The sequence below is a fragment of the Anastrepha ludens genome, chromosome 2, assembly GCF_028408465.1.
Source record: "Anastrepha ludens isolate Willacy chromosome 2, idAnaLude1.1, whole genome shotgun sequence".
In the NCBI taxonomy this organism is placed as follows: Eukaryota; Metazoa; Arthropoda; class Insecta; order Diptera; family Tephritidae; genus Anastrepha; species Anastrepha ludens.
In genome coordinates this window covers 7,198,770-7,218,656 of record NC_071498.1, presented here as the reverse complement: position 1 = coordinate 7,218,656, position 19,887 = coordinate 7,198,770, and the positions used below count along the sequence as shown (strand labels likewise).

The window sequence follows — 19,887 nt, the reverse complement described above, 5'->3', positions numbered from 1 at the left end:
AACAATATACCTACTTACGTATATATTTTTTCCTCCTTGTTCACTCCTAACGGGAGCATAGGGCCTCGACAAGACTTGTCTTGCGTTAGTTTCGTTAATCTATTTGATTTCTGACAGGGTAGGTGATTACCCTGCCGCTACCAGTCCTAAGTGGTGGAAATGGCCACCTGTCATTGCTTAGGAACAACCCTCTCTTTAGTATTTATATTTTACATATATTAGACTAGCAAATATCGCACGATGGAAGAAATTCAGAATGTGTGACCAACATCCGACCGTCGACTCCCAGCTATTTTGAAGGAATCAGCTGATTTCGAAATCGATTACTCTTTCCAGCAGCTATGAAAATCAGACAAGGATGAATTCTCTCCACCGTGGAAATCAGAGAGCAAAAAGTTTTCATCTTTGCTTAGGCTACATACCACTCTGATCAAAAAGTTGCCGGAATATATTCAGAAAATTCAAAATACAAGTTTATTTCTCAAAAGTGATATTACCGCCTTCAAGGTACTCCCCATCAACTGCAACGCATATATCCCAGCGTTTGATCCAGCTCTCGAAACATTTCTGCAACGCTTTTTTATGGGGTTAGGGGTAGTCAAAGGCCCGAAAAAATGATGATTTTCAATAATTTTTTTTTTTTTGCTAGTCAATTGCTTTACTTTTCAAAAATAAAAACATAGCATTAATGACTTGGTTTTAGCAAAATGTTATTGTAAAAAAAAGTCAATAATTGTAAAAGTTAGCGCTGTTTGTGTGGAACCCGTTTCTCCAGAAGTCCCTTGCCGTGATCATCACAAGTCCTTGAAGATTTATCTAAAATCAATCGGATAAGAGAAATTAGTTTTATTAATAGATAACCAAGTGCCTGATCGAAGTTTTTTTTCAAATATTCAAGAAATATTTCTCTGATTTTCGAGAAAAAAAACCGACAACTAATGTTTAAAAAAATCGTTATTTTCAAAAAAACAAATCCGAGCGCCCTTTGTTAATTGTTGAGTAACTCGAAAAGTGTGTGTAGGATTCTCTTCAAATTTTCAGACAATATTTTTAAGATATACTTTAATAAAATGCAAAAAAAGTCTTTTTTTTTTAATTCTGACTATCCCTAACCCTTTAAGTGTAGCAATCAGTGCCAGCTTCGATTTTTCAATTACTTCCGGCTATTAAAACGCATTCCCCGTAGTAGTTTTTTGACTCGGGCGAATGTATCAGCATTACTTAAAAAAAAATTAATTATTTAAATATATTCCTACATAAAACTATATTCTATTCTAATTTTTTTAAAGCAAAATTTGTCAATGATGAATCTGGTTCAAACTGGGTTAGTCCTCGTCGCTTAACTTTGGGTGCTTGAGTCTGTCACTGGAGGACAGACCTAAAACCCTCCACAAAAACATGCTGATGGCCGTTCAATTGTTCTTCTGAAGCATTGCTCTTCTCTTGTTCTCTCCCTTCAAATTAATTTTCAATAAATTGTTAGCCTCTGGTATCTTTAACGATGAATGGAAAATGACAATTGTTACTCCAATTTTTAAAAATGGTAAAAAATGACGTCGGCAATTACAGACCAATCTCAAAGCTCTCGTCAGTGTCTAAATTATTTGAAAATTTTGTCAAAGGTAAGATGTATTTTGCAGTTAAAAGTATATTATCACCTTACCAGCATGGTTTTGTTACAGGTACATTCATAGTTTCTAATATAGCCGTTTTCACTGAATAATGAATGCATTGTAGCTTTATCAGCAAGGCAACAGGTCATCTGTATATATACTGACTTTTCAAATGCGTCCGTTAAAGTATCGCATACAATTTTGTTATATACAAGATAAAGTCCAAAGTAAACAAGACTGAGCTAGAATAGAAACGACAGGAGCTTTGTTCTGATAACTTCTAGTTTATTTATTCAAAATAGTCCCGTTTGGCCTCGAGACACTATTTTGTGCGATCTAAAAGCTTTTCGAAAGCTTCAGGTCATTGACCGGAATGGTCTTCAGTATGTCGGTACATGCCTTTGGATGGTCTCTACGGATGCAAAACGTTTTCTTTTCATGGCCAAATTCAATTTTCCGAATAGGTAGAAGTCACAAGAAGCCATATCAGGTGAATGCGATGAGTAATTGAAGGGTAAAATGCGATTTTAGTCAAAAAATCAGTCTCAAGGGTGGATCGATGAGATGGTGCAATATCATGTAATAAGGGCCAGCTTCTCCCTTCGCAGTATTCAGGGTGAATGCGATGCAAGAAACGCTTCAAAACGCCAAGATAGAAAATTTAGTTAACGGCTTAGCCCGTTGACACGAGCTCCTTGTGGACAATTCCCTTGGAATCGTAAAAACAAATGAGCATCGACCTGATTTGTGACTTCTCCAAACACGATTTTTTGGGATTTGGCTTGTCTGGGGCCTTCTATTCGGCACTTTGACGCTTAGTTTCAGGTTCATGTTGGGAATACGAAGTTTTATCACAAGTTAAAATGTTGTAAAGGAAGTTCTCTTCTTTTCTCGCCTGAAGAGGTCTTTCGAATATTAAATTCCCAGAAATTTTTGGTACTCAGTTAACTTGGGCGAAATGAAAGTCCAAATGATCAGTTAAAATGCGACAAATCGATATTTTGGAAATTTTGAATTCCGAATCCATGAATTTCAACGATGATTTCGATGATGATAAATTGACGAATTATTTCGATGCAGTTCTCGGTGATTACTGATTTTGGGCGGCCCGAATGTTCATTGTCATTTATGTCCTCACAACCATCTCTGAGACGTGTAAACCGCTCATGAACTCTGGCACGAGATAGACAATCATCGCCATAAACTATTCTCATCAATTTAAATGTTTCGGTAAACGTTTTTCCGAGTTTCAAACTGAATTTCTTATTGGCTCTTTTTTTTAAACTCATTTTTATACCGATGACGCAAACATAATGAAACTTTAGACGCAATAACTTCGCTTCCACTGAACCAAATGTCACCAAGCTTCCACTGAAAGTCAGCTAGGGATGTAACTTCCAATGCACTAACTCATTAAAGAGATGGCGACATCAAAAACATTTTTATGACACCAGTCTTGTTTGTTTTGGACTTCACCTTGTAAACTTCTATATGTGGGTTTTCACTCAGTTTTTCTAGATTGGATGCGATATTAATTATATAATGTTTAGTTTTCTTTGCTGGTGCTTCATCTGCACCTTTCTGCGTCTTCTGGTGTAACTCACTCCTTTGCTCTTTGTTTTGCTCATCAATGATATAAGTAGTTGTTTTTCATTTGCCAACTTCCTTCTGTATGCGAATGATTAAAAAAATATTCTATTTTTTCAAGCTCGACGGATGTACATAAACTTCAAGCTGATGTTAGCCGTTTAGTTAATTGGTGTAGTGTCTCTCGACCACCGCTTATTATTAAAAAACGTTTTAAACTCTCGTTTTCAGAAATAACTAATATTATCCCTACTCCTTAAAACATTTGTGATGATATGTATACTCCAATCTGTTGAAGAAATCAAAAATGCAGGGATTGTTTTCGATGCACGTTTTACATTTCTTCATCATATAGACTGTATTCCGTCTAAAGCGTGCTCCATTCTTGGTTTTATAAGAGGGAATAGCTCGAACTTTGCAGACCCGTATAGTCTTGAATGACTATTAACAGAATTTATTCGTTCTACTTTGGAATATGCCGAGTTCAAAAGGTTTTTCTTCAGTATGATATTTCTTCTCTAAATTTCTCTGATCCACGTCATATAAATCTCACCTATACTTCTAATTAATCTCGGGAGAACAGCTAGAAAGTAGAAGATCGAGTTCGTCGCTGTCTTTTATTATTATCAGGAAGAAGATTGACTGTATTTTTGTAGTATGTAATGAGTAAGAATAATTGTTGGGGAGAATGGGGAGTTGTGAGACATAGGGAGTTGTGAGACATTGTTACCGTTCGGCATTATTCATGTGTTTACATTCGATTTTAAGTGTCAACAAGTGTTCTCGATGCGATCTCTCTTTTCAGCTAGCATTGGTCATATTTACACGCATTCGACGCGTCTCTCCAGTTACTGTGTTTTGGAATTTCTCGGTAAGTTTTTTTCATCATTTGTTTTGCGATACATTCGATCAGTTGTTGAAGCAAATTGCAAATGTTAATATATACAAGTTATTAATTGTCCTATTAGCTTTGAATTTACACATTCACTTGGGCATGAACGTTCGATGTGTTTATGACTACGCGGCCATTTATAAAAAAAACGATTTGGGGAGTTGTGAGACACCGTTTTTTTCGACGTTTTAACACATCTTTCATAAGTACCTCGCAATATTCATGCATTGTTTGTACATATATCATGAGATTTTTGGTTAAATTAGAGTTTTTATTGTTTTTCCGCTTTTAAAGTTAAGCAGAAAAAACTCCATTCATTGCAATGTATGCGATCGAGCTGTGCACCTAAAGTGTGCCAATTTACGAACTGGTTATTATACATGTTTTTATAACAATTGTCTTTTCTTTTTTATTTTTCATCTTAATAAAGAACTAACAACTAAAATAAGTCATTTTTATTGATTTAAACCATGGTGTCTCACAACTCCCCACATTTTTGTATTTTGTATTATATTTTATATTATTACTAGCAAACCCGGCCCCCTTCGCTGGGCACACTAAAATAGAATAGATATGGTTTAGAACAGAAAATATAATATATGATTTTCATATTATTTATTTCTTTATTCTTTATTCAAGCGCTTTGGCATAAACAATATTTTTTGTTTTTCTATTTGTTTTTGAGTAAATATAAAATATAAATTGAAAACCAGGAAAAAAGAAGATTGTTTTTAAATTTCAAATCAACGCATATGAATAAACAATCGTCTTTTTTCCTGATCATCCAAGAATTTTTCGTTTCAATTTATATGTTTTATTAAGCATTGGAGCTTTTTTAACCATTATCCATTTATATTTTTCAAAAAAAAAACGAAAAAAAAAATGTTTTTCCACGAACACATAGTTTCATTCGGATTTCACATTAAATTCTCAAATTTCGAAAGAAATTATTCACTGTTCCAAAATCCACTCCAAAAAAATTCACGAAAAATTTTTACATGTTGCACTTACGTTTTTTCCTTATGGCATCCAAATCAGAAAGAAATATTGACACATTGTAACTCACACTGTCAATTTGACAGTTCAGTTCCGCCCCAAGCGTTAAAAAATTAAGCGATATTATGGCTGGTTCAAAAGAACGCTGTACCCGTTGCCAGTGCTCCGAATTACAACCAAACTTTACAAAACCCATTTTCAATACTTACTTAACTATGTGCGTAAGTTTGGTTTAATTCGGTGCAAAGACACGGCGGGTCCACGTTTTGGCATATATTTCCAGACCCTAGTCATCAATAGGTATGAAAATTACCCCGTATTAAAGCACTTATCAACAGCTTTCATTTGATACCCATATTGTACATACACATTCTAGGGTCCACGTTTTGGTCTCTATCTCGAGACCCTTGTCACGGAGCGGATGGAAATACTCTGAACTAAAGCATTCACCAACAGCTTCAATTTGATATCCATATTGCACAAACACATTCTAGGGACCATGTTTTGATCTCTATCTCGAGACCCTAGTCACGGAGCGGCATGAAAAATACTCTGGACTAAAGCATTCACCAACAGCTTCCATTTGATACCCATATTGTACATACACATCCGAAGGTTACCCGGGTCCACGTTTTGTCCTATATCTCGAGCCCTATTTCCAAAATAAAATATAATCTATGTTACTCGTGGATGATGTAGCTTTCGAATGGTGAAAGAATTTTTAAAATCGGTCCAGTAGTTTTTGAGCCTATTCATTACAACCAAACAAACAAAGTTTTCCTCTTTATAATATTAGTGTAGATATACAATTTTAATTTTAAGGAAAATTGTAGTTTTGTTAAATAGGCCATACCAATAGCTTCCAGTATTCATTGACTAAAGATTCCATCGTTAACATATGCAGAATATTAGGATTTTGAATAATACGAGTCCAAAAACAAAACCCGTCTCAAAACTCCCCATTCTCCCTTAATTCAACTTTTTTTCTTTTTGATATGTAGTTCTTTTGTTATAAGTAGTCAGTAAGAAGAATTATGTATTGATATCAGAATAAATAAATAAAATACATTTTGAAGTAAAATTGCCACAGTTTTAGCACTGTTAGTCGGCTACAGTCAACTTTTTTCGGCAGCAATCGAAAATCACAAAAATAATCAACGATGGTAAGTGTTTGGCACCACGAATAAAAAAGTGCAAATGCGCTTTTTAATGCACATATGTATGTATGAATGTGCATATATATGCATGTATGTGTATATGCATCCACGTTATATGAGCGGGTTAACAATGAATGAATTGCAGTGCTTGCCATTGAATCGCAGCGGAGGTGGGTGCGCATGCGACCAAATCCAATTGAGTCTCAAGCGCTTAACCCGCCCTCAACCGACCGCCCCACACTTCATTGTATGAATGCAAGTAGGTATGTTTGTATGTATGTACATATGTATGTGAGCTTATATACGATTGCGCCTGCAGTTGACTGTGACACAGAAAAGCGCGCATTGCAGCAGAGCGACGCAAGGCTGCTGCGCAGTTAATGAATGGGAGCGCCCGATCGTTTTTCGCCAAGCAAAACGTGGCTCAAACCATGCATTGCTGTCACGAACAACAACAATTCGGCAGTCATGGCAGTGCAACGAGTTGACTGACGTCAGTGAGTGCCAAGTCGCCTTTCAGTTGCCGCTCCATGCTGCCGCCCGCGCTGCCATAACGGTCACACGACGACAGCGCTGATTTCAGTCGCATATCAGTGCGTGGGCAGTTTCATTCATAATTTTCGATACTTTTTTTTTTGTTTAGTTTCCTCAAAATTTCCTTTTCGCCATTACTGCCAGCTGCGTTGTTATTATTACTTTGGAAACGGTTAAATTTATGAATGAACTGAATCTTGTGATCGCACACACACACATGTACACATATGAGCATACGTTGGCTGTGTGTGTGTGTATGTAGCGCAGTGCAAGCGTGTACTTAATACGGATAACGGTGCATAAGCTGTATACATCACTTGCATTCACATTTGGAGGTCTGAAATTTTAAGCAAGTAACGGGTGATGTATTTTTTAGTAACCTAGCGTTTTATTAGTAAAATAATATTGAGATTATTCAAATTACTAAGTTTTTTGTTACGCTTCATAATACATTAATTATTTTAATATTTAAAGATTTTAATTATTAGTAGTACATAAAATAATATCATACAAGATTTCTCGTTTTTTTTAAGAACGATTCATTTGAACGATTTTAAATACTTTGAGCAGCCTGCTTTTTTTTTTTTTGAAACGCAAAATCTTCTAGGCGATACTCACGCACTTTCGGGAATACAAAAATAATATACAAGGGTATAGGCCAGCCGTTTTTTAGTTTTTGGAGAATTATGACCCTACTAGGCCTCAGCTCTACAAATTAAATAGTGGGCACCAAACTTTGGATTACATCACTTTTGCTTATTTACAAAAAACAGCTGCACACTGAATCATTGTACAGACCCATAAGTAAAAACACTCTCAGCTGGTTGTCGAAAATGTCCATAGCTAAGATCAACTGAATCCAAAACGCTTTTTTATGTAAAATAGTTGAATAAAAAATGATTAAATTGCATAGAAAATCGTATCAAGAAGTCTCAAAAATGACGTAAACATGTAGATATTTCTCAATGAAGGGCATTATTAGAGCTAAGAAATATATTAAAAATATTTGTTAATTAAAATTATCCAAGTCAAATCTATTATTTTGCATTTTTCACTTTTTATTATTTTTAATGTTAAAATAAAAATCCGACTTTGGCATAGCAACCCCGCTAAAACGCTCAAGGAAGAAGACCAAGCACTCACACCATCACACACTTGACTGGCTGTCAACCTCACACCAAGGGGAAGATTAAGAGTGTTTTCACTTCAATTTTTATAAAAGGCACTGAATTCACTTCCCACTAGTCAAAACCCCACTTACTACACTGAAGTCAAAACTGATGGTTACTTGGTTTCAATGCTCACACCAATTGCATCTTTTCGGCGTGAAAGCCCAAGCTTTTCTCACAAATTTTATAAATTTCCACTTCCAGCTGCTTCCATGTAAGTCTTTGCATTTGAACATGAAATAGTACTGAACAATATCCCTTTATTATTGGGGAAATTGGTATACAAACATAGAGACCTACAATTTTATGTCGCCTCTCCGAACGCAGTTGCCTTTTATGAAAAGCTTTCTCATGGCAAAAATTCTATCGGGGCTTGTCATTACTTAACAAATATCGACTGCTTTTAAAAAATACCTTTTTTATAACTTAATGTTTGATTGATTGGAGACTGTAGACCATCCAAGTAACCAATAACAAAACTTGCAGAGTAGAGCAAAATGATCCAAGATGTTTGCTGTATTAAAAAACTCTTAAAGAATTTGCTCGTTTTGGTGCTTGATGGTATTCAGGTCAAAGAAAGAAAAGGAGGTTTAAAACAATATTTAAATATATCATTCAGTAAACAATGATTACTACTTTATGTAATGAAAAATTATTTAATAAAAATAATTATAATAATAATTTATAATAATACAAAAAATATAAAAAATACTCCAAACAATTATAAGTTATCATAAAATAAATATATATTTCGAAAGGGTAAATTTAGAGGTATCGGATTTTAAATTGAAATAAAATAACGAAACTTCAAATTGATTTGGCAATCTTCATTACTTTTTTGTAGAACCATTCATGATATTAATTTTTTAAAGATAATCCCTTTCAAATGTTGGCCGATGTGATATCACACGATCTTTGAGGCCAATCCTTTGGTCCGAGTGGAGAGATAAATTGCTCACGGAAATGATAACGTAGTAAATCCATTGTTTCACGGGCTGTATGGGCAAGAATTGCTGTCTTGTTGTAACCAAATATTGTGGAAATCTCGGACTTCAATTTTCAGCACCCACTGCTCGGCGATGATTCCCCCAGCTCATAGGTCGCACCAAACGGTTGTTTCCAATGGACCTGTTCTTGAATGACTTCGGGTTGCTCTTCAGCACAAATATGGCAATTTTGCTTATTAACATAGCCATTAAGCCAAAAAGGGGCTTCAATGCTGAACACCATTAATTGGCCTGAGCACACGATGAGCGCCAATTATTTATTTTTAATTTTTTCCCCCCGTCTTGAGAAATAACGCGAAAACGTCAGAAAATGTTAAAGTATTCAAATAAACTACAAATAAAGTGTTTTGAAGTCAGAGAAAACCTCTATGGCAAATCTTCCAAGTTACAAAAATTCTGTAAAGTGTTTTACGCCCAAAACTAAAATTCTTACGAATGCATTTGCAGATTCCTTTATATTTATATTTTTATAATTTTATGCAAATATATTCCACCCTATCGCATTCTATAAGTACATGGCTCTGTCTCAAACTCTCAAGCCAAAACCAAACGACAGTGACACTATTCAGCAAATCCAAATTACAATTACCAACAAAAACTCAAGTAGCCGATTTCAGCGTTTTCTATTTTTTTATTTTTTTTATTTATTCTCTACAGCGTTGAACTCTCGCCACAATCGCCGCATACGACCCATACTGCTTGGCGATGGATTTTCTTGCTACTTAGCGCATTGGCCAAAACGAGACTTCCGAGGAAGTTACTCGGTTACGACACTTAGTCAAGCTTCCAATAGACCAGTTAGTTGTAATGCAGCGCAGCGAAGCGAAGCATGTTGCCAAAATGAAAATGACGGCAACAACGCAGACCAATAACAACAACAATGACAGCAGCAAGAGAGAACACAAAATACGCGCACTGGCATAACCACTACTTAAACCAAAGCGTTAAGCCAAAAACTCAGTTGAACTTTGTTCAAATAAATGCGGGGGCAGCAGCTCGTTTGCACCGCTCACCGCTCACTGCTCCCGTCGCTGCTGCTCGCTTTGCTTGCCGTTTTGTGGTGCGCTGCAGCTCATATGAGTGCATGCGCGCCACGTGTGTGCAAATATCTAATAATAGGCGAATTGCTGGTGTGTGACTCTGTTCGGCGCATTGCTCTTTAAAGTCTATTTTTTGTTGCCACTTAGTTTTTTGACTTTTCTGTTTTTAGAAAACTTTTGTTTTTTGTATTCTTATTTTTTGTCTCTACCAGCGCTGTCATTTTTCATTGATGAAGCTTTCGTCTATCTGCATGGCACTGACATCGTCGGCAGCCGGAGTATTGCCTCAGCCACAGCCACAACGAAGGCAGCGGCGACCATCTATGCCACATAGGAAGTGAGTGATTTGCTGTACGATTGTTCAGCCAAAGACAATTGAGGAGGGCCGTTTGCGTTGCGACTGCAGAGTTCAATGCATCAATTCATAATTGGCTGAGAAGCCTGGTGTGCCGAGATCCTTCTGATAGTCGAAATTACCTCGTAGCGGAAATGGCGATAAAGGGGTATACTTGCACAATATATAAATAGGTGAATAGTATATTGAATGGCCGCCTGGGCATCTATGCGTAGCATAGAGGTAGTAAAGAGTGGATTCGGTGCCGCTTGTGGATTTAAACTTTGAAGAGATTTTTTCCTAAAAAGGAAGGCTCTCGGCTGGCTATGGTAAGCGGTCAAATAACGAATACACCACGCTTTTAAAAGAAAACGTCAGCAACGTCAGCAAAAAAAATAAAAAGATTCCAAAATCAAAGAGAATTTTGAGTCATCTCAAACTTACACTTTTTTCTAAAAATTCTAAAAATATTTCTAACAAAGAAAAATTTTTTTTTATAAAAACTAATTTGCAAAATTTTGCTGAAAATTTGTAGAATTTTTATAAATCTTGTAAAAATTTGAAACTTGGCTTAATATCGGCAAAAATGATCGAAAATTTTAGGCCACTTCTTAAAATCTTAAAAAAAAATTTAAGAAAACAAAATTTTAACAAAACAAAAAAAAGTTTAACAAAACAAAATTTTTTTTTAATATATAAAAATTAATTTGCAAAATTTTAATGAAAATTTGTCGAATTTTTATATATCTTGTAAAAAGTTGAAAACTTGGCTTAATATCGGCAAAAAAATATAGACTTTCGAAAATGATCGAAAGTTTTAGGCCACTTCAAACTCATCAAAATCTTAAAAAAAATTATAACAAAAATAATTTTTTTTTATCTTAACTTCGGCAAAGAAACAAAATTCCAAACATCAACGCACATTTCGAGGCACTTCAAACTTACACTTTTTTCAAAAATTTCTAGAAATTCTGTTTGAAAAGTTTGAAATTTTGATGAAAATTTGTCGCATTTTTTAAAATATTGTAAAAGTTAGTTCAAAAATTGGCTTAAAACTTGGTTTAATACTTTATGAAAAAATAAATAAATAAATAAATAAATATAGTAAATAGTCAAAGCCTGTATATTTATGGTGTTCTTATAAATTTTCAAAGGAGTGTAGTCGAAAAGTTCATTGAAGAAGAGACATACAGCCGTCAATTTCTTTTACATTACCTTCAAAAAAATATATTAACAATAATTTATTTACGTTTAGTTAGTAGAACCTTTTCAAAGAACACAAGCCCAGATTGGTTTATTTCTTTGGGTTTGGCATTCGTTTGAATCGTGGAAGTCCAGTGATTTTCCTTTTTTATCATGGCAACGCACCAGCTCACGTTTCAGCAGTTCGTTTCGCATCCCCCTATTTTCAAGACTAGGCTCTCTTATAGATTCCTCAGACTACTATTTGTTCCCCAATTCGAGGAAATTGCTGCCGGGAAAATATTTTATTCAAACGAGGAGATGATTGCAGAAACAAATGACCATTTATCCGACCTGGAAAAATCCTATTATTCGGAAGGGCTCAATAAACTATAACAACGTTAGAAGAAGTGTGTTAACCTGAAACTATGAATAAAAATAGAAAATCAATGGTGCAAACAATAAAGTAATTTTTATTTTTGCACGGGCTTTACAAAAGACCCTTGTACTTCTTTCTGCCACTGCAATGGCCCAACCACTTAATGTGATGTTGACCTTCAGACTGGTCCATTGCACCACTTATAAGAGCTCTTTCTTTGCTACTCACAACCTTTCCATGAATGGATAAAACTTAGTTGAATACTCACTGAATCGCCGAGCAGATTTTTATTTGAAGTTTTTTGCTTTCGCTTTTTTCTGTTATCTTCTAAATATACCAACTTTCAGATTTTGTTCACAAATGTTCGCTATTTCAATACTCTTACGCTCCTTTTTCACAGCACTCAACATACTCTTTGTATTTTATATTGTAACTAGCATTACCCCGTGGGCTTCGAAACCACCATACATAAAATGTTTTTTTTTATATCGCAAAAAATTTTTCATATTAAATTTTCAAAATAGAACTTGTAAAATTTTTAAACTGTTGAATTAGTTGATTTTTTTTATTCAATATACTTTCTAAAGATGTCACAATAGACTTTTCTGTACTTTTTTTTTAAATTTGATTGTACAAAATAAAATGAAATAATTTTTATTTTTATTTCGGAAAAAGAAAAGCAACGTTTAGTTTAATACAATTGTATACACAACATTTTTTGCTTTATTTTGTGGTGCATAAATAAACAAATTTTTTGGCGCTCCAACTCTCGAACATGCAACGTACAGTTGGCCGTGGGAAAAGCAAGTTTCCTCTAAATTAACTCCACACACCTGGAGCGTTTGCCCTTGGGCTTTGTTTACGGTCATAGCAAAAGATAGCCGACGTTTAAATTCGAATGACATGTATGTATTAATGGGATGCGCGGTATTGGTACAATTTCACCTTTTGCTTTGCCAGTGAGAATTGTTGCTTGAATTAAATTAGGCATCAATTTCTTCACTGAAAGTCTCGTCCCATTACAAAGTTTCGGTGCATTAAGATTTCGGAGAAGTATAATCGATGAACCAACTTTCAATTTCAAATTATGCGGTGGCATGCCTGGTGGTTCCAAAGAATTTAAAAATTCTACCGGATAATTGACTGCGTCTTCATTATTCATAGCAGTATCAAAGGATTTATATGTTACCGAATCACCTGGCAATTTTTCCTGGATGTGGAAATTGATTTCATTGACATTGATATTTTTTGGTGCTAAAATTGCACGTTCTCGTAATCAATCATGGTTATTATAATTTTGAACAATATTTGGGAAAACGCGATCAATGAGTTCTTGTTTTGATGATACAATTATGCAAAAATTATTCGGTAACATGATAAACCGATTTTGATCACTTGCAATTTTTCCATCGCCAATCTTCAGCAATTGCTTTGAAAACTCACGTGCTGATGAATCATTTTGAAGACGCACACGCATGTTGGTCGTCAACGAAAGCCTTTGAACGGATGCCCACAGAAATGAACTTTTCAAACATGCATTAATTTTATCAGCTGGTGTTGATCTCGGAATAACAGGCAACGTTTGACGAAAATCACCAGATAACAATATTAATGCACCGCGAAACAGCTGTTGACTCTGTCTCAAATCTTGCAATGTTCGACTTAAGGCTTCCAAAGATTTTTTGTGGGCCATTGGACATTCGTCCCATAAAATAATCTATGTTTGTTGCAAGACTTTAGCCATTCCAGAACTCCTTGAAATATTGCATGTTGGTGTTTCAATTGCTTGCATGTTCAATGGCAATTTCAAGGCGGAATGTGCTGTGGGGCCGCCATCAAGTAATGTAGCTGCAATACCGGAAGAAGCAAGTTCCGACCGAATCGTTGCCAATATCAATGATATCAAAAATGTTTTTCCAGTGCCGCCAGGTGCATCCAAAAAATACAATCCACCAGTGTTGTCATTGACAGCTTGCATCACTTTGTCATATGCATCTTTTTGTTGATCATTTATATTAATTGTGGAGTATATGTTTGTACGAACGCACGCAATTCATCACGATCGAATTGCTGTTCGCGTTGCAATTCTCGTTCAAATAAATCATGCATTGGACGATTTGGTTGAGTCAATCCTAATTGTCCTAATGCTTTATTTGCAATAGTAAGGCACAAATCTTCGATCATCATTACATTTCCAATGTCAGCAGCAATGCAGGATCATTGGAACGATGTTGAAGTCGAATCAAAATGTCTTCAGCCATGAAATCTTTGTATTTATTCCACAATTCCAGTGGATTTGATGGAAAACATGTTGATATTATGATCGCAAATAACATACGAATTTGATTTGGTGGGGATGAAATTGATGCATCACGAAGCGTAGCATCCCAATGCGTAGCATCTTCCAGCAAATGCAATTGTTGACATGCTTCACGGTATGTGGCGCACATTTGACCATTGATACTTCGTAAATGTTGGAATGATTGCGGTCCATGTACGTTCACCAACAAAAGTCGCAAGTAAAAACATTCAATATTAGCTGGACTAACTGTATAAATGCGTCCTAAAGCATCTGTTCGAAAAATACGTGGATAACCATCAACAAATGTGCCTTTTTTGCGACGTTGAAATTTTTTTGTTGATGCATTCCATGTGAAATAGTGTGGCACTTCCGAATATAGCAAAGTCCTGGCAAATTCATCCGTTTCACATAACTGGAAAAAAGCTGTCAGTGTCGTTGCTCGTGGCTCTACTGCTCTTTGTACGGCATTTGCAGCAGTGAAGTAAACACGTTGGCCGTTTTCAAGATGAACTGCCAAATGTACAACAACCGGATGTCTGTCATGAATTGGAAACGATAAAATACGTCATACAGCTTCATTCGTACTAATATAGCGCCCCATTTGATACTGCAAAATTTCATCATGACTATTTTCAGGAGCCATTCCAAAAACAGCCATATCGCTGCCCTTATTCACATACTTGCAAATATATTTGATTGATTTTACAGAATTGCAATATTCTACATTTATGTGAGCGTTGAACATTTTTGACAGTATCGGTGAGTACGGAACTATCCACCGGTTATCGATTTCAACGTCTTGATTTTGAAGTTTAATTACAGTTGATTTACCGTTGTCTTCAGTTGATCGTCGACTATACTGTGGATATCCATCATCTCCTGCAATTGTTTCAGCAATCATTTGTTTTGGAAAACGTTTCGAACATTTGCCATCAATCATACAGGGAGAATTTCGATTAATATCACCACAGGGACCGTGAATCAAATTGTTCGTGACAACTTCGAATAATCCTGGGTCGATGGTTTGATCTGGAATTTCGGCCGATATGACAGTATCAATCATATCAGGTGTTATTTTGTGTACCAACCACATCAAGATATGTGCGTGAGGTAAGCCCCTTTTTTGCCACTCTATGGTATACATAAAGGACCGTACTTCTCCAAATACACGGAGTTTGACAATCAGATCCATTAATTTTTTCAATTTTTGTTGAAATACACGGGCCGTTATGTCATGCCGATCTTTTGGCACCTGACCATCAAATAAACAATCAGACACATCGACCCACTTCGGATTGCATGTAAATGTGATGAATAGATCCGGTCGCCCATAATTTCGTACATATGTCATCGCATCTTGCGTATATTCATGCATATGACGTGGGCTACCAACATGTGATGATGGTAAAATTGTTAAACGGCCGATATCATTCACATTTGTACCATTGATTATTGCGTCACGCAAATGTAGGTATTCCTCTGATCTCAATCGGGCTTGATTGTGACGGATGAAATTGAATCGCTCACTTTGAATTTTGGCGTACATATCGACGATATATTGATGCGAAAGTTGATTGCATCGCAAAATAAAATTCTTTTCTTGAGGGCGAATCATCAATCGATACGAATAAAAATTCATCGCACTGACGGTTTTCGTTGATTTTTGACCTGTAATGCAAAATTACATACGAAATTAATTAGCGTATGAAAATTATTTAAAAATCATATTTAAACAAAAATAAAATGTGTATGTACCAGTTGTTGGATTTATCATTGGTATGTAGATATGATAGCCATCGTCCCCTCTCGAAAACAAAATGGGGTATTGCAATGCATCATAACAGCGATGGAGTTCTGAAATACGTTGTAATTGCTCATTTCTACGATACAAAACAATATCTCGTGGCCGAAACTGTTCACCGACCACAACAATGGCTACTTCATCAATCGTTGGTACATTAAATCGTCTGGCGTGCTAACCAATTGGTGTTTTATCGGCTTTTATTATGATTTCGTGGCCATCGGTGGGCATCAGATCGAGTGCCACTTTGAACAATTTCACCAATTCATTGTGTTGATGGAACATTGTTTGCAATTCATTCACGATTGATCTTCTCGTATTCGTTGAAATTTCACAGCGCTGATCTAATTCACGATTCTCATCACCAATAAAATATATTTGCAAAAATTGATGGTCACCATCTGGGAATGGTAGCAAAGACCCAGCTCGATGGTATATTTGACCTTGAATCTGTAAAGTTCGAGAAATATATGTAGATAACGGATCTGAATTTTTAAAAACATCGAACACAGGGACGGAACATAAATTAAATATGATATTGTTTATTCCAAACGAAGTAATAACCTTAAACGTCGGCATAAATCCATCTCTTATAATATTTGTAGCTCCAAAAGATGTCATTTGAAAGCATGAATTGTATTTTTTAATGTTTAATAGGAAATGCTTCGACGTTGGTGAATTGCCAAAAACCAATGAATGCAAAGGTTCTGGCGGAAGTTCTAGCACCGGCAATTTGACTTTGAATTTAATTGCTTTGCAATGTATACATTCTATATTCATTTGGCCAATGTAGGCATGCATGCTGTAATCAATGGTGGCATCGTAATTGAAAGCCGCACGTTCCATTTGACGTATATCATAAACGGACGTACGCCCACGACGGTTTCTTGGTGCTTCACTATTAACCGACTGATTTCTCCGTTTGTGTCGTTGTGTTTCCACTTCATTTCGTCGAACACGATCTTCTTCACTTTGTGATCTTCGATTTAACCCTGTAGCATTTGATTGACGTGAACGTCTGCCAATGTTTGCTCGTCTTGCACGTGGCATTCTTTCAATACAATATATTACTAATTGAATGTAACAGCAAAACATTCAAAATTATTTCAAGAAACAATATATTACTAATTGGATGTAAAAGTAAAATATTGAAAATTATTTCAAGAAACAGTATATTACAGGCATTTCGTATGAGAGGAAACCATTACTCACATAAAATGTCAGGAACGGCTGCACCGATTTCAATCAAACTTCACACAAACCACCTCCTCAAAGATAGAAAAGAACTCTAAAATGTTTGTGTTAATCGGTTAGGCGGTTCTTGAGTTATAAGATTACCAAGGAAATGTAACTTCTTTTTATATATATAGATTATTGCGTTGGAGTAGACGATATCGCGTATTACCCCGAGCAGACAGGCAGGCAGACAAGGTTCAATGCTCTCCACTTACTCTTCGGCGCGACTGCGTAAAAAGCATACCTTTATTTGTGGGAGTATTGCGGTGGTCTTTCAAAATGCCCGCTAAAACTCAACAAAGAGGATACATGAACTTTGACAGGCGTATTAACCGGTCATTGGCTAATAGGCCGAAAGGCTGAGAGTTCCATACTGTGATTATTAGAAGCTGCTATAATACAGAAAAGCAAAGAACTATTTAACATCTTTTTTGTGAGTGTGCAGGATTAGCTAGAAGAAAATTTGCACGCTTGATAGTGCATTTTTAACAGATGGAGACGATAGAGCGCATCTTAAACTAACGAAGTTATGCGCGTTTATAAAAGCCTCAGAATGGTGTAAGCTAATGAAAAAGTTCCAGTGGTATCACAAAGGACCTCCGACAGGTCCTAAGTGTGTCATTATGGGCCGCCGCCAGACCTACCTACCTGTCTATAGTTCTGTCTTTATAGCCAATAAAAAGATAGACGTACAAGATAGATCGCCAATTTTGACTCTTTATCATCTGCTATTAGCCCTATAAGCCTGCTCACAAATAAACTCCTTTAGCCTTTTCATGAATGCCAGCCTTAGCCATCCTCACAGGAAGTTATTCAATGTGACGACCGCATTTTAGACAGAATTCAAAAAGAATCAATTTTCGCTTTCCCTCAATACAAAGCTGAATCCGAAACTGTTCAGGTTCTCTTAAATTTTTAACACTACGTCAGTTTCAAATATTTGTGGAAGCCTGTGATTTAAATCCATTGTGTTGTTGCGTCTCTACATGTCTATGTACAATAACTAAATCTTTCGACATGAGAATATTTGTATTAGTGTGTGGGTGTGTGTATCGCGTGTGCGTGCTTGCGGGCGCCACTCCATTAGCTCAAAAATAAAATCTAACCCCAATTTGCTAATTAAGTGTCATCTGACAAGTCAAATGTGTTTCACATTTTTGCCATGCTTGCCGCTGAGCTGTGCGGTGTTGCATTAATGTCGACGGGCTAACGCTGCACCACTGACCGATCGACTAGCTGACTATTTGTCGTTGTGAAGTTTTTCCACATACATATATACGTACATATATTGTCCGTCTGTATGTAAATGTGGCAGTAATACACAGAACAGGCAGCAGCAGCAGCCCGAGCAGCCGTCAGCAGTCAGTGGCAACGTGACACAATTTGTAAATTTCAATTACGATATTATTGATGCAGTTTTACTCTTTTTGTTTTCGCTGGTGCTGCAGTTGTTGCTCGTTACCTTACATACATACGTACATTGTTGTTTTTATTGTTGTTTTTTGGTATGTATGTATGTATATGCATCCATACCAGTTAACTGCCCACTTAACAAATTTTCTTGTGCATTAACGTGGCTGTCACTTTCACGTTTTTATTGTTTTTGTTGTTGTTCTGTCCATTGCCAACTGCTGTTGTTATTGCTTTTATATTTGATTTAGTTTAGTAGTTGATTTGCATTTGTTGTTTTCGGAAACCATTTGCTTGTTGTGTATGCAAAGTAAGACCGCAACTCACTTGTTGATTATGAATGAGCGCAGCAGAGGTGGCTAAGTCTCCGTCGCCGTCGCCGTCGACGCAGCCGTAACTATCGGCGTCACATTCATATCCAAAGAATGCAGTCAAATGTGCCAAAACCGCTGCTAGCAGAGCTTGTTAGCGCGCGCAGCTATACGTGCAGAGAGGAATTGGCAACTGTGCGAACAACAACAACAGCGACAACAAGAAAACACCTACAATAAATGTGGCAATGCCAACTGCAGCCATCAGCAACTTATCCGAGATAAGAGATTGCAAGACAGCAAGCAACCTTAGCATGCAGTTCAGCTACTGCATTGATAAGAAAAATAAAAAAATGCCTTGCAATGAAACAACAACAGCCAGAGGCTTTCTGCTGAGCTTTGTTAGGTTTTATGAATGAAAACTCTTTTGGCGACTAGCGACTGTTGAGCTGTTGACTACGCAACAAATAAACAGCAGCAGAAACAACAACAATAATAATAACAATAATAGCATTAGCAACAACAAAAAATGACCGTCAACAAATTAAACAGCAAAATGCAATAAATTTACAAGTTTTATTATACGTACAGCTGGCAATACAGGGTGCTGCCTACGCACATTTTCAACGCGTGGCTGCCGTGTTTCGGTTGTTGTTGTTGCTGCAGACAGACAATTCGTTGCTATTGTCGCAACAGCAGCCAACGACAACCACGCAGTTCAGTTCACATGTGTGTGGGCACAGATGCATGCATACATATGCATACATACATACGTACACACATACATTAAAATATATTGACATACAAGCAGATTTATGTGCGTAAGTACTATATCTAAGGCCTACGTGCAGATACTTTGCCGCGATAGACGTGCCGCCAGCATGGCCAACCGCTTTTGCTACTGTCATGATCCCCGTTGCTGGCAAGGGATCTTCGC

At 36.3% G+C, this 19,887-nt stretch overlaps 1 protein-coding gene across 1 annotated transcript in view; it reads left to right on the top strand.

The window, feature by feature from the left end:
* The window catches only part of LOC128868185 (ataxin-1-like), a 61,841-nt gene extending 51,512 nt beyond the window's left edge, over positions 1–10,329 (top strand). Inside the window, exon 4 of the mRNA XM_054110000.1 lies at positions 10,208–10,329. Coding sequence (XP_053965975.1) covers positions 10,208–10,329 — 122 coding nt within the window. The remainder of the gene's footprint in view (positions 1–10,207) is intronic.
* The last annotated feature ends 9,558 nt before the right edge of the window (positions 10,330–19,887 follow it).